Source organism: Solanum pennellii, chromosome 12 (assembly GCF_001406875.1).
Source record: "Solanum pennellii chromosome 12, SPENNV200".
NCBI classification, from domain to species: domain Eukaryota; kingdom Viridiplantae; phylum Streptophyta; class Magnoliopsida; order Solanales; family Solanaceae; genus Solanum; species Solanum pennellii.
In genome coordinates, this window is record NC_028648.1 from 80,067,163 (window position 1) to 80,080,410 (window position 13,248).

At 32.6% G+C, this 13,248-nt stretch overlaps 1 protein-coding gene and 1 pseudogene across 3 annotated transcripts; both read right to left on the reverse strand.

Annotated features, from left to right (window-relative positions):
• Positions 1 to 1,001: 1,001 nt before the first annotated feature.
• Positions 1,002 to 3,675, reverse strand: LOC107006570 (annotated as a pseudogene).
• Positions 3,676 to 4,200: 525 nt separating this feature from the next.
• On the reverse strand, positions 4,201 to 10,017 carry LOC107007563 (probable protein phosphatase 2C 55). Of its 3 annotated transcripts, none has more exons than XM_027913645.1 (6): positions 9,737 to 10,017; positions 7,840 to 8,773; positions 6,482 to 6,806; positions 6,244 to 6,393; positions 5,280 to 5,585; positions 4,201 to 4,736 (listed from the first exon to the last, which is right to left on the reverse strand). In XM_027913645.1, the coding sequence occupies exons 2-5, from the start codon at positions 8,604 to 8,606 to the stop codon at positions 5,289 to 5,291; spliced, it is 1,539 nt and encodes a 512-aa protein (XP_027769446.1). In that variant the 5' UTR covers positions 8,607 to 8,773; positions 9,737 to 10,017; the 3' UTR covers positions 4,201 to 4,736; positions 5,280 to 5,288. The 3 variants fall into 3 exon arrangements, with proteins under 3 accessions (XP_027769446.1, XP_015061723.1, XP_015061722.1); XM_015206237.2 differs by having other exon boundaries at positions 5,295 to 5,585; positions 7,840 to 8,770; positions 9,737 to 10,016; XM_015206236.2 differs by having other exon boundaries at positions 5,295 to 5,585; positions 9,737 to 10,016.
• Between the last annotated feature and the right edge of the window lie 3,231 nt (positions 10,018 to 13,248).

The window sequence follows — 13,248 nt, forward strand, 5'->3', positions numbered from 1 at the left end:
ATAAAATTAATTTATTTTATCAGTTTGATTTAATTTATCAATTTTGAATCAATTTTTACTCAAATAATAAACACTTCTTGCCTTTCACAAATATATATTAAACTCAAATTAAACCAACTACCTATTTTTTAGGTAATGCAAATGCAACAAACTTCTTAAACCATGCAATCTCTATGATTCTTTTTTTCATTCTTTATTTTTAATCTCTCAAACAATCATTCGAAATGAAAATCAAAAGAAAATGAATCGAGTGATACAAATATTAACAGGGACGTTATTCCATATTCGAGTAGCTAAAGATGAATCTGTGGCGAATTTGAAAAAAGAAATAAGTAGACAAGAGAACCTTCCAGAGAATCGTTTGATTCTCATGTTGGATACGGGACATGGAGAATCGATCATGTTGAATGATGACGAAATTTCCTTGTGGATTATGGGGTAAAAGATGGATCTCATTTTTACCTGTTTTTTAAGCTTCCCGACACTAATAATAGCAATAATGGTGAAAATTCAAATGTTGATGATGTCAGTTTCGTAAATCCCGAAACTCCGGTTTCTCGAGAAGATTCTGTTACTTTTGTTGCAAAGTAGACAGAGATAGATTCACGATTTTAAGTTACCGGGTAATAGTAAATCTTTTTCCGTTAATAAGTGAAGGTTTAGTTTAGTGGTATGACTTTGATGGCTTTTGGTCTATGTTGTATTACTAGACTAACCAGAGTCAGATTCAGGATTTGACTTTTGTAGGTTTAACTTTAAAAGTTTTTAGTATTTAACCTTTTTTTTTTTTTGAAGTTACGAATTTATATATATACCATTTGTTTGCAAAAATTTTTTATAAATGTTTACACCAATACATGTGCATCGAAAGTATTATATGAAGCTGATACTAGTGTTCTAACATCCGCCACAAGTAGGTAAGTGACAAACTTGATATAACACATTGATATTACAAGAAAAAGAAAAGGTAGTAGGTACCGAGTGGAATATCCAGGTGCACATTTGCAAAAAAATTTTTTATAAATGGTTATATCAATACATGTGCATCGAAAGTATTAGATTCAGATGAAGTTGATACTAGTGTTCAACATCCGCCAAGAGTAGGTAAGTGACAAACTTGATATAACACATTGATATTACAAGAAAAAGAAAAGGTAGTAGGTACCGAGTGAAATAGTCCAGGTGCACGTATGTTGGTTCGGACATCACCGTCATTCGTTTAAAATAAAAGTAGCTATCAATCTGAACCATCTGGGAATGCATACAAAGCATCTTGTTTGCTATAAACATAGTATTCAACAACTTCTTTCATTCTATAAAGCTTATCTGGATGGTAATTTATATGAACTGCAACTAACTTCAACTTCTTCAAATTCGAATCTTTTCGTATGATCTTGCTATTCATCAACAAGTAGAAATCCATTACTCTCCTAGAAGCATAGAGTCCAATGTACTCGGGGTGCGATGGAAAGGCTAACTCTTCATTGAAAACAACCTGGTCCCAAGCATTTGGCTCCTGAGTGAGCCTGTTAGCAACGCGATCCAAGAGATCAATTGCAGGAATCGTTGGACGGATATAGAAGAAACCAGAACTATAAGCCTATATCCTCATTGTATGAGTGTATCGAGCCCAACCCATATCAGGTTCACCAGAAACGTCGTTGTATCCATAAGCTGTCATGCTGTTGTGACCATCGGACATGATCTCCACGTCTGAATCGCGGTATAGATGATCAAAAGGACACTGTAACCAAGCTGCAAGAACTCTCTCAGTCTCATCAGGGTCTCTCTTGTAAGCAAAGACCCCGTTTTCATTACAGAGATCTACAACGTCATCATCCAATGCAACGACCAGATAATTTGGTATAACCCGCCCTTTTTGCGTTGGTTAACCACATTTCCAGCATGGATTTCACATTTTGAATAGGCAAGTACAACAATGACCTCTTTCCCTACTGCAACCTTTGTCAATATCTTAGCTAGTCTCGGGTTCACTGATTCGTCTGGAAGGACAGGACGGTTAGTTCTCGTACTCTTGACTACCTAACAATGCAAGTTGCTCCTGTGCACGGCCTTTTTCCTGCTCGGCTATCTGAAGCTTTTCTTTAGCTCTTTTACTTCTGCAGCTCTGCATTCTTCTCCGATAACATCCTAATGTCTGATCTCAACATGTTCATCCACTCCATGGATTCATTCGACCATGACTCGACCTGTAAATTAGTTCTCACAAGTTAAAACATACATACATAGAGAAGACTTCAACACTGATCAAACGACATTTTGGCCGTTATACCAAATGTCACATGTAGTAAAGACACTAGTCACGGAGTGTTTATCGCCAATATGTAGCAATATACAGATAATGCCTAAATGCCCTATCTTTCAGAGAATGAGAACGGGGCTGAATGCATACACCGTCAATAAAAAAGATAGCTCGGTGGATGAATCATCCCAAGCTCACACAAGGAACCAGGGAAGGTCCGCGCCCTAACAAGGTCAATGCAAATACAAGCATTACTGGCTGATTCAATATCTCGAAACCAAACCCTATAAGGTTACATGAAGACAACTTTACCATTGCTCGAGATAGCATCATAACGAAAATCTCCTCAACTCTTACTGTCGACACCTAATCACATATCATTGCATGAATCAATCGATGAACAAGACCTCAACCTAAACGACTCAGATTCGATTATACTTATCATCTATATCTAATCCACTCTACTTAGACCAATTTCACTACAATACTCAATAATCTGTCTCTTATTGTAACTCTGCATCCCATATCCCACCTCAACAACAAAAAAAGGAGATAATAATAAGCATCTGATGTAATATAAGCACTCCCTCCAACCTCTATCCCAGTTTATGTGACACCAGTTACATTTCGAGAGTTAAAGTTCCGCAGCCGCTACTCTTTAGATGCGCACGGGGTAAAACTTCTGCTCCTGTGCTATAGCTCGCACACCACGGAAGAGAGGTAACCCGCACTAGGCAAGTCCGGTGCGACGAGCTCAACCCAGAAGGCAAACCCCTCGCTTTCATTGGCAAGGGATCTCCAACATGAAAGTCCCAAAGGCAAAACACCGGGACATCCGAAGGGTAAATTTACATATTTAAAAACAAAGAGAAAAACACTATAACTCACAATAATTAAAAGACATGAAAAGAACATGGTCAAAAGAAAAACTTATTTCGAGTTGTGAAAACAGTCTCTTACGTAATAAGGTACAATAGACCCTTATGGTCATACTCTTTCTCAAATTCCACGTATAACGAGAACTTAGTGTATCGAATAACAGAGAAATTAGTGTAGAGTGACTTACCAAAACATCATATTTAAACAAAGGATGAGATTTAGGTGGTGGATTAGGAGAAAAGAATCCACATGGATAAAAGAAAGCAAAAACACAACCAACAACAACACCTATTACAATTGCTGCACCAATTCTTGAACTTGGAGTCCCCATTTGGAGTTCTATAAAATTTTAGCTGCAAAATTTCACACATAAAAAGTTGAAATTTTGTGGTATTTAATTGATTCTTGAGATGATTTAAAGTCTCATTTTCCAACATAGATAGAAAAAATAAAAGGTTAAAAGTCAAGTAGTAGAAAGACTTTTTTTTATGGAGTAGCAAATATAAGTCGTTTATTCCACTTGAATTTCTGAGTAATGAATTCAAAAGAAAATTTTGCAAAAAAGTTCAATAAAATTTTATCTTGACTATGATTGTTGTAGAGATTTAACTAAAAGATTGTGTTATAAGGAGGGAGAGCCAGAGCTAGAAGTTTAGATACTGATACGATCTAAAGATTATTTAAATAGTTTATTTCACGTTCATTGCTTTCTATCTCCTCACCCTCATCCCAACTACGTCATATCCACTATCATAATGTTTATCTAAAATTGTTATATATTTTTCGTTTAACTACCAAATATGAAAAAGTTGTTTTATGAAAAATATGTTACTTTCAATATCGAACACACCCAAAAACTCATATAGATGATTGCTTTTAAAAAATAAAAAATTAATAATGCAAAATTTTAGTTTATCGAACAGTGTGATAATAATATCAAAAAATCATTTTACTTTAATTAAAGTTCATACCATTTAAATCTCGAAATGATCGGTATGTACTAGCATCAAGATCGAGTCTTAGACAAATCGAAAACGAAAATAAAAATAGATGAAACATAGGGAACAAAGGAGAAATACTCATTTATTTACAGCCAGTGGGAAAATCATGTCCAAGAATACTATTACACTGGAAAAAAATAACAGAAATTGGTTTCCAAGAATTGAAGAAAGCTTAATGCTGCAAGTTACTGTATGTCCTAACTAGCAATTCTATGGGAAACCAACAATCTCCAGAAAGATAATACCTAAATCAAGCACTTTTCTGTCTACATCTATTCCATATACATGATCAGCACTCATATGATCTTTCCGCTAACGGGAGGGAGGGAGAGAGGGAGGAAGTGGTTTGCGATCTACCTTCTTCGCTTGTGTGTGTGATGCATTAAGTGGGAAAGAGGAGGTAAATTGCCAGAAAGCTAGCACATCAGAAGTAAAAGTGATCTTCGAGATGGTTCACACGATATAAGCAAAGATTTGACATCCCCTTCAAATGGAGCTTAAAACCTGTAGGCTGTAGGCTGTAGACCGAAGCCAAGTGATCCAAAGCAAGAAACCAAAGCTCTTAACTACATCTTTAAGCTGTTAGATCTTTCCTGCACATCATCGGACAAGAGAGAAATCAGTCCCCATTTTCTATAAAACGTACACGAGAGTAAGCTACAGCTTCTACTTTGTTTGAAATACAACACAGAACTAGTTGAAAAGGTGCTTCATAACAATGCTTTAATAAGTGAGGCCATGTTAAATGATAAGTCAACATGATGGGAGTTTTTGTAAAACACTAATATGAAACCTGAACTAGGACTTTCTATATGTATTGAAAACCATTAAAAGATGAGAGAAAAACAAACTTAACTGAAGAGTAGGCGCAACATAAGAATGAAGAGATGTTTATAAACAGAGACTTAGATAATTGAAACAAAATGCAGCACTCTTCACAGGTAGTAAAGTTTAAATTTAGAGAGAAATAAAGGAGTCTGTGTGGGTTAAGAAAGGTTTGGCACAGCCTTCTTGTGTAGAAGTATGATAGAACAATTTAGAACATCCAGAGAAGTGAAGTGATGAATGTCGTGTCTAGCAAGAAAAAATTTGTAAATGTAAGCAAATAAAGAAAGGAGGGGAGGTGGCGAAAATACAGAGTGCGCTCATACGTTTCTGTCACTGCTTATGTAGGATACAACCACAGTTATATCGTCCAGCTTCCCTCCATAGTAACGGAACCCAGCTTCTTGAGCTGCAGAAGAGAAAGGGGTCTGCCTGTTTTTATCCTGTGCTCTTTGCCGAGCTAATGCAGCTATCTTCTGAGCTGTCACCTGTGGCCCTAAGCCAGCTCTCGTTGCATGAACGACGATTGCATTAATATCATTGTTGTACAAATTGTCAAACAACCCATCAGTACCAGCTATTATAACATCTCCTTGTGCCACTGGTATTTTGAAGACCTGCAGCACAGGCAAGTCATTCAGATTAAGACAGAATTGTGCTATAACTAACTGAATTGGAGGCATCCACAGTGAACCAGTTGAAGGAAAAACTGGAGTCCTGAACCAAACTACACAATGCAGTTGATACTGCAATTTCTGCTCAACTGATAAAAGAATGAGCAACGGATTTTCTCTTCTTTTTTTAGGAGGGGTGATGAATGCCTTTTAAAAGAAATACAGTGATCACAAGACAGGATGCCATAGACATTACCAAGAAGTTCTGATCGATAACTGAAAAGAAATGACATTTGTCACAACTAGAAAAAAGAAAGACAGGACAAGAACCATGAGGGGAATTTGAGCTAATACTAGAAAAAGAAAAAATATGTCTAAAACATGGTACACTTCTCATGATTCACATCTATGAGGACTAACCATGAAGAAATGCATCTCTCCATATTATGTTTAACTAAAAAAAGTAATTACGAGGAACTGTACAGGAACAATTTTAAATATTGAACCCAAAATACTGTGCTCTCCTAATAACATAGAAAAATTGTAATAGAAGACTGAATAAAGGCAACACTCTTTGATTTGAGTATAATAAATTTTCCAGACTCCGATAAACATAAGCTCTAAACCAAATTCTACATATAGAAAATGGGGCATTACTAACCTCTCCAGAACTTGGTAAGTCACCAGCATTACCACTCTCTAGTTGATACGTGAAATTGAAATCATGCTGCTGCACAGGGGATCTGAAAACAGTAGATCCATCTCTGACCACAATGAATCCGCTATCTCCTAAATTGATAGCATGCAGACCCTGGGAAGAGAAGAAAAATGATAAGTCTAACAATGGCCAAACTCAAAAGTATACATACTCCAAAAATGGCTGAGAATTGCACATGTACCTGATCTGTGAGGGCAATTATACAGGCAGTTGAGGAACCTTTGGCTTTTGTGCATGTATAAGCTTTATCGAGGACTCTGGCTGGGTCCACTGAACCTTTTGGCTCATCTTGAATTGCAGCCACTGAGTTCGACATTAGCTCTCGTGCATACTTCCCAGCATCAATACCAAGATCAGCCCAACCACCAACACCATCAGCTACACCAATTGCTTGTTCATCACTGCAAATAAAATGAGCATCCTCTCCACCAGTATCTTCTTTATCAGGATGAGGCAGGTAACATGATCCGGAATTTAGTTTCAGGGTTCTGTCAATGCGGATATTCCTGCAATTGGGCCAAAGCAACTATAGGAATGAATAGAAAGACTTCTCACTTCAATGTAAAAGTAAATGCAGTATATTCTTTTGATAAGCAATCTACAGAGCATGAAGGAGAGAATATACAAAATGTTCAAGATCTACATAATGACTACGCAAAAATATTGGTACTCTATAGCAAAAGGTATTAGGTAAGCCACACTTTCCTCTATACAAATAAGTGGGATATGATATAAAAATCCAACTGATCTTCCACCAGAGATGGATGCCAGCTCAAAGAAAGGTTTCGAACAAGAGACAAGCTTGTCAAAAGCTTTGAAATTTGTTTTTTTTTCCTCACAGTAGCTTGCCTTGAGAAACTTTCAGGACGATTTTAACTTTTACATAGTACTTTTTTACTCAAGTTCCACCTTTGAAATTAGCTAGTAGCTTTCTCATGGTGGTAGACAAATTGTATTAAGCATCTAATATTTTCTCATAACAGACAGCGCTAACAACGATGCCTCAACCAAAGATAGTTGAGGAGCATCTAAGTTCTAATAATAAATACTTCTCAAGTCATTTTTGTGTTTTCTTTTTTAGTTTCCAGATTGTGATATTGGCAAATATGGTTTTGAAGCACAGGCAAATAAAAGAAAATATTATCCCAACCGACGCAACCTAGCACATGACTTCTTTCAATTCTTAATCTACTTCAGGCGCAAAATTTCATAAGGTAGCAAATTTTCTCAACCCTTAGAGTTCTTAAATTTTCTTCTGGTATAAACTATGGATATAACACTACATTCTAAGGACTTCTAATACTTTCGAAAATTTAAGCACTACTCATGCCAATTTCGTTAAATTTATTTAACAAGAAGATGTTTTAAGTTTCTAAACTGAGGATGGTGTTCAAGTCAATAATATTTCCTTCACTTCCACATATGTAGTTTGCATATTTCTTTTTTTTTTTTTTTTGTATTGTATGAAATGACATGAATTCCCTGTATTTCAGCTATACAAGGGTGAATAAGAATAGAAAGTTATGAAAGGAAGCATACTGTTCAGATGAATCTGCTGAACTTGAGAGCTGCACCCCACACGTAGAGCTACCAAATGACACATCATGAGCAGTGCCAGTAGAAGAAGAAGCAGTTGATGAAGTATGGAACCCCATCAAACCAAAGCCTTCATATAGATTAGAATTTCCCCGTCTCTTTGCCACATTGTATGCGAAATATCCATAAAGTAAAAAGTTGTTGGGCTGATTGTTGTTTCTCAAACTCATGCTGGCTTTTCTACAATTATCAAAGCTTTTATTGCTATAAGAGGTAATAGGATTATTTACAGAAAGAACACCATTGAGATGTCTTGAAGTCATTTTGCTTGAGGAACAGCCAGGAGGACAAGTTCGAGAACCACAGATTTCCATAGGTGCTTTGTGAGAGTCGCTGTCAGACAAACTTTTACCCGGGTCCGATATCACGCGATCAATGTGATAGCCACAGATGTGAAATGCTGGTCCTGACACAGAAGGAATTGAAACTGCACGAGAAATAGCTCCAACTACAGAAATATTCTTTTTCTGGTTTGCTACGTGCAAATTCGCCTGTGCGGCAGCTAAGGTTCCAGGCCGGACAAGCACATTCAGGTCAGCTGGTCTTGCAAATGGTACTGAATAGAAGCACTTTGAATTGCCAAACAACAATCTCCCTTGGGCAACCAAAATGTCAACAGAATCCTGGAGCCCACTTTCTTTCCCAGATATGGATTTCTGGAGTCCCTGTCTAGCTGCCCGGCTTAATCTAAAAAGATAGTTACTCGGCATATCGGCTTATTAACCACAGCTGATTAGCTTGCACCTCTTTATAGGATAAAACACAACAACCACTACTATACACAAAAACTATCATAACGATCAGTACATTTAGTAACAAGCATCAACTCATGCACTACCCCCCTTCTCCAATATAACTTCGAGAATCCAGACACCTACTGAAGATGAAGGAGAACATTATGAGAAAGAAACCATGAGTATTTTGGTTAATTAATTGTACTCAATAGTAGTATTAAACATTATTGCATATGTAGTTTATGTTCGGAAGAGTATCATTTGATCTCATTTTTAAGTTAAAACTAATCAAGAAGAGCCACACAAATACTAAACCAACTAAATTAAATAAAAAGATTATGAAGAAACTATTGCTTAATCATCCAAAGCTATAGCCCATTCATAGAAAAGAATAAAGAACCATAATATTATCAGATAAACCCAATTCCAAATTAGTTGGAATTGGTTATATACATGATATGTCTACACCACTCTATTCAGGTTCAACTTGATTTATTCCCATAAATACTTTCTTTGATAGAAATCCAAGATCCATATCTAAATCCACCTACAACTCATTGCCATTCCCACTACTAAGAAACTCAACATAAGTGTGGTCAATCCCAAATATCCACGTCCTCGATCAACGCAAATAATACACTTCCACACCACCAATAGCCAACAAAACTCTCTCTAAACTTAATCTTGTTGGATCACTTATATAAATCTCGTATATCCGTTCTATTTGGGCATGTTTCATTCCAATACTCAAGAATTTAGGAACACATCTCACCCCAGCAATGTGAAGCTCATATAGGCAGAGGTTAAACATAAGAAAGACATCACCCTATACCATATGGACGTCGAAAATCAAAGCAAACACAAACATATATAAAGGGATCAAAACTTCACACTTTTATAAAACGACAACATATCTAATGAAATCTGGAGAGGATAGAGTGTACTAGGCCTTTATCACTACCTCGTGGAGGTATATGCAAACTCCAAGAGAACAACAAACACAATAATCACACAAACTAAACGATTTTCAATAAAAAATGAAAAAGATCAGAGCTTTAAGCAACTACCCATTACAAAAACAAACAAGAAGGGTTCAAAGATCGCACCTTTATGAATAATAATTGCAGGAAGCAAACACCAAGATGACGAAATCCATATAAAATCACAAACAAGCAAATAAAAAACTTAAGAGCTCAAAACAATTTGTTCTTTAAATGCCCCCAAATGTTACTTGATTTGCCTTCATATGAATCTTGAGAATTTGTTAGGTTAGAGGCTTCTCTCTCCTCTCTCTTTCTCTCTCTTGAGCTGAGCTTAAAGGGCTCAGTTAATCTTCCCCAACCAACAAACCCTAATAATCACCAATGAAGAGTTTTGACTTTTCAATTTTGAAATGTTTACATATATGGTTAGCAATTAAAAACGGAGAAAAAAAAAAGAAATATAAAAAACACATTTGAATAAAATTATAGGATATACCCTTTTCTAATTTTATTAAAAAAATTATAGACACCCCTCTTCATGTTGTTTGGGTTTTTCTTTTAGTTTATTAGTTGTAGCACCTTCAAAAATAAATCGAATAAAGTGTTATGATTTATTGATTGATTATGTAAAAATTTAGCAATTTTCTTTATTGGTCAATCGATATTAAAATTATATTTAAATAATAAAATTATGTTTTATCAAATAATTTAAGTTTTTTAATGAAATGAGTATCACACTTTACAATTATTGATCTATCGATGTTGCACTTCATATAAGATTGTTCACGTTCTAGATTCAGTCGTAAATGTAGGAGGAATTTATTTTACGAGTAATTTTGGATAATCTTCCCTTCCCGAACTAATTTTTGAGATTGAATTATACTAGCGGTGAAATCAATTTTGAAACCTAAAAAAAAAAAAAAGAGTAACATAAAATCAATATATATATATAAATGAGGATCTTCAATCAGCCTATGTGGCATGCCTCAATGGTGAGAAAAATATATATTTTTATTTTTAAAAAAAGGTCTTTTTAGATTATTTCTTTTTACACAATAATATTATGTGTATATATATATATATTGCTATTAATAAATTAGTTAATGAGCATTACACCTCCTAACTCCTAACCTTTCATATTCATAACCTTCAAAATATTTAATATAAAAATTATAACTCCTAAATATTACACCTATAAAAACCCACTTTGAGATATTCCATGATCGTTATTTTATTTTTATTTTCCTTATTCTTCATTTTTTATACCTTTGATTTGTTAATTTTTTTTTTGTCTTCTTTGATCTGATTTTTGCAGGAGAGGGATGTATAATGAAAAATGTTATATATTTTGCATATTTTGATTTTGTGAGGTAAAATGATTTAATATGTCTAATTATTATTATCACTTTGTTCTGTTGTAATTACATATATATTTGATATTATTAGGTTGAGTTGTTGATGATACAAATCATGATTCTTTTATAGAAAAAATAATTTGTTCATTTTTTATTTTTTTTGCTTCTCTTTGTAGTTTTTTGAGATTTTTTTTCTTAATCTTGTAGTTTCTACTGACACTGATTGTCTTTATTCACTTTGTAAATTTGAAGAATCGTATATTTTAAATATTTTTGCTTGATTAGTTAATTAATTTTATGTATGTTTGTTGGTATTATTGTATGGATTGTTTATAGTTCTCCGGTTAAACCACTGATGTAACAAGAGTTAATTGGTTCCTTATCAGATTAATTAGTTAATTGAAAAAAACGCCAAGATATCTTATTTCTGATTTCGTCTAACAATATCATCCTCCTCACTAGCTATAAAAATGTTATACAAATATATAATAAATATAAGTAATAAAAAAAGTAATATATCATATCTCAATATAAAGTAAATAAAATACTAAATATTAAATTCAAATATTATATAGCTAAGAATCAAATAAATCGATTCCTGTTATAGTTTCGTATCTCACAATCACATAACAATGATATGGTAAAAATACATAATTTTAACGTTGCATTATTTTTTATATTATTCATATATAATTATTATTTATAGGCCAAAAATTTCACAATTTTGAGAATTTAATCAGCAAAAAATTAAATATTTTTTAATTTTATTTTAAAACATTCGTACGATTACTTTTTTTTTTTTGATAATTTCAAAAAATTTCTATTCCTTTTGACTAACCTTTTAATTCTGTGTCCCTTTTTAAATTTATTTTTAATTAATTTTTCTCTTAATAGATATCTCTCCTATAATATAAAATAAGAGAAAAAGTATATATTGTTCAAAATAATAGTAATTACTAAAAATAATGTTTATTATTAGAAGCATATTTGGATACTTTTAATAATTTGAAATTTCTAAAATGAGGTAAAAAGAAAATATGTCATATAATAAAATAAATCATAAAAATGGTGGAGGATTTACTTAAACATATTTTTGTTTACTAAAAAAATATATCTCATTTTCTTTTACCTTTTTCTCTTATTTTTATATATTTATTTTTAATTTAATTTATATCATAAACTCACACCTCTTCATCTTTCAAAACCTCTAGACTTAATTAATACTTATTAGTAATACCTATAACTTCCAACTTTATACCTTCATAACCCCAAATTACTTAATGTTTAAATTTGTGACATCTTAAAATCACATCAAAAAATATTTCTAACCAAATATATCTATGTTTAGCTTAATTGTCCTCTACTTTAATCTTGTAATGCAAAATCTATCGACAAAGACTTCTTTGTATAATTATTTTTACTTCTAATAAGAATGATACAAAATAAGATATATAAAAGAGAATAATTGATTATTTTTTTGCATGAAATTATAAGAGCAAGATCATTACTAAAAGTAAGACAAAAACAATTCTTGAAAACATTAAAATGTATTTGTAGATACGCTTAGCGGCGGGAGATAATCAAAATTATTATGAAATTATTTTTAAATTTTAAATATAATATGAATCATGAAAAATATAATAAAAATTAATTAAGAGAATTCATTTAAACATTTTGCTTAAATTAATAAAAAGCTTAAGACAAGCTAACTTGATTATGTTAAGATTTGATGCTAATTGTTACTGTTTTACAAAAATATATATAAATTAGTAAAAATACTAAAGACGAGCAAACTTCATTCTCTTAATTACGATGCTAATTGTTTGTGTTTTCTTAATAGAATTAAATAAGCAAAGACTAAAAAATAAAAAAATAAAAGAAAAAAGGGAGACTAAAAATAGCGTTGAAATAAATTTAAAATAAAACTTAGAATTATAGAAGAAAATTTATCAAGGAAAAAATTAATACAGATAATCATTTTAAATATACTTATTACTTAACCATTCATCCTCCATTATAATGATTCTAAAAATTTACTTAACTTTTTATCCTACACTTTAATTATAAGAAAATATTATTTATCGTTAATAATTATAAATATTCATATTATTTGTGAACAGTTTTTTTATGTTTACTTTATTCAGAAAAAATTCAAGAGTCTAATTATAAGTTTTTAGTAGATATATAAGTTTTTTTTAATCTTAACATAAAACCTTTTATCATTCATCTATAATTGTTCATTTATTACTTATTTTATTATGCATTTTAACAATAATATAT

Excerpts from the sequence above, each read along its gene's own strand:
- LOC107007563 (XM_015206237.2), bottom strand. The coding sequence starts at position 8,606 with ATGCCGAGTAACTATCTTTTTAGATTAAGCCGGGCAGCTAGACAGGGA. Across the intron at positions 6,394-6,481 it reads TAATTGCCCTCACAGATCAG|GGTCTGCATGCTATCAATTT; the intron begins GTACATGTGCAA and ends TTCTCTTCCCAG. Across the intron at positions 5,586-6,243 it reads ACTTACCAAGTTCTGGAGAG|GTCTTCAAAATACCAGTGGC; the intron begins GTTAGTAATGCC and ends CCTGTGCTGCAG.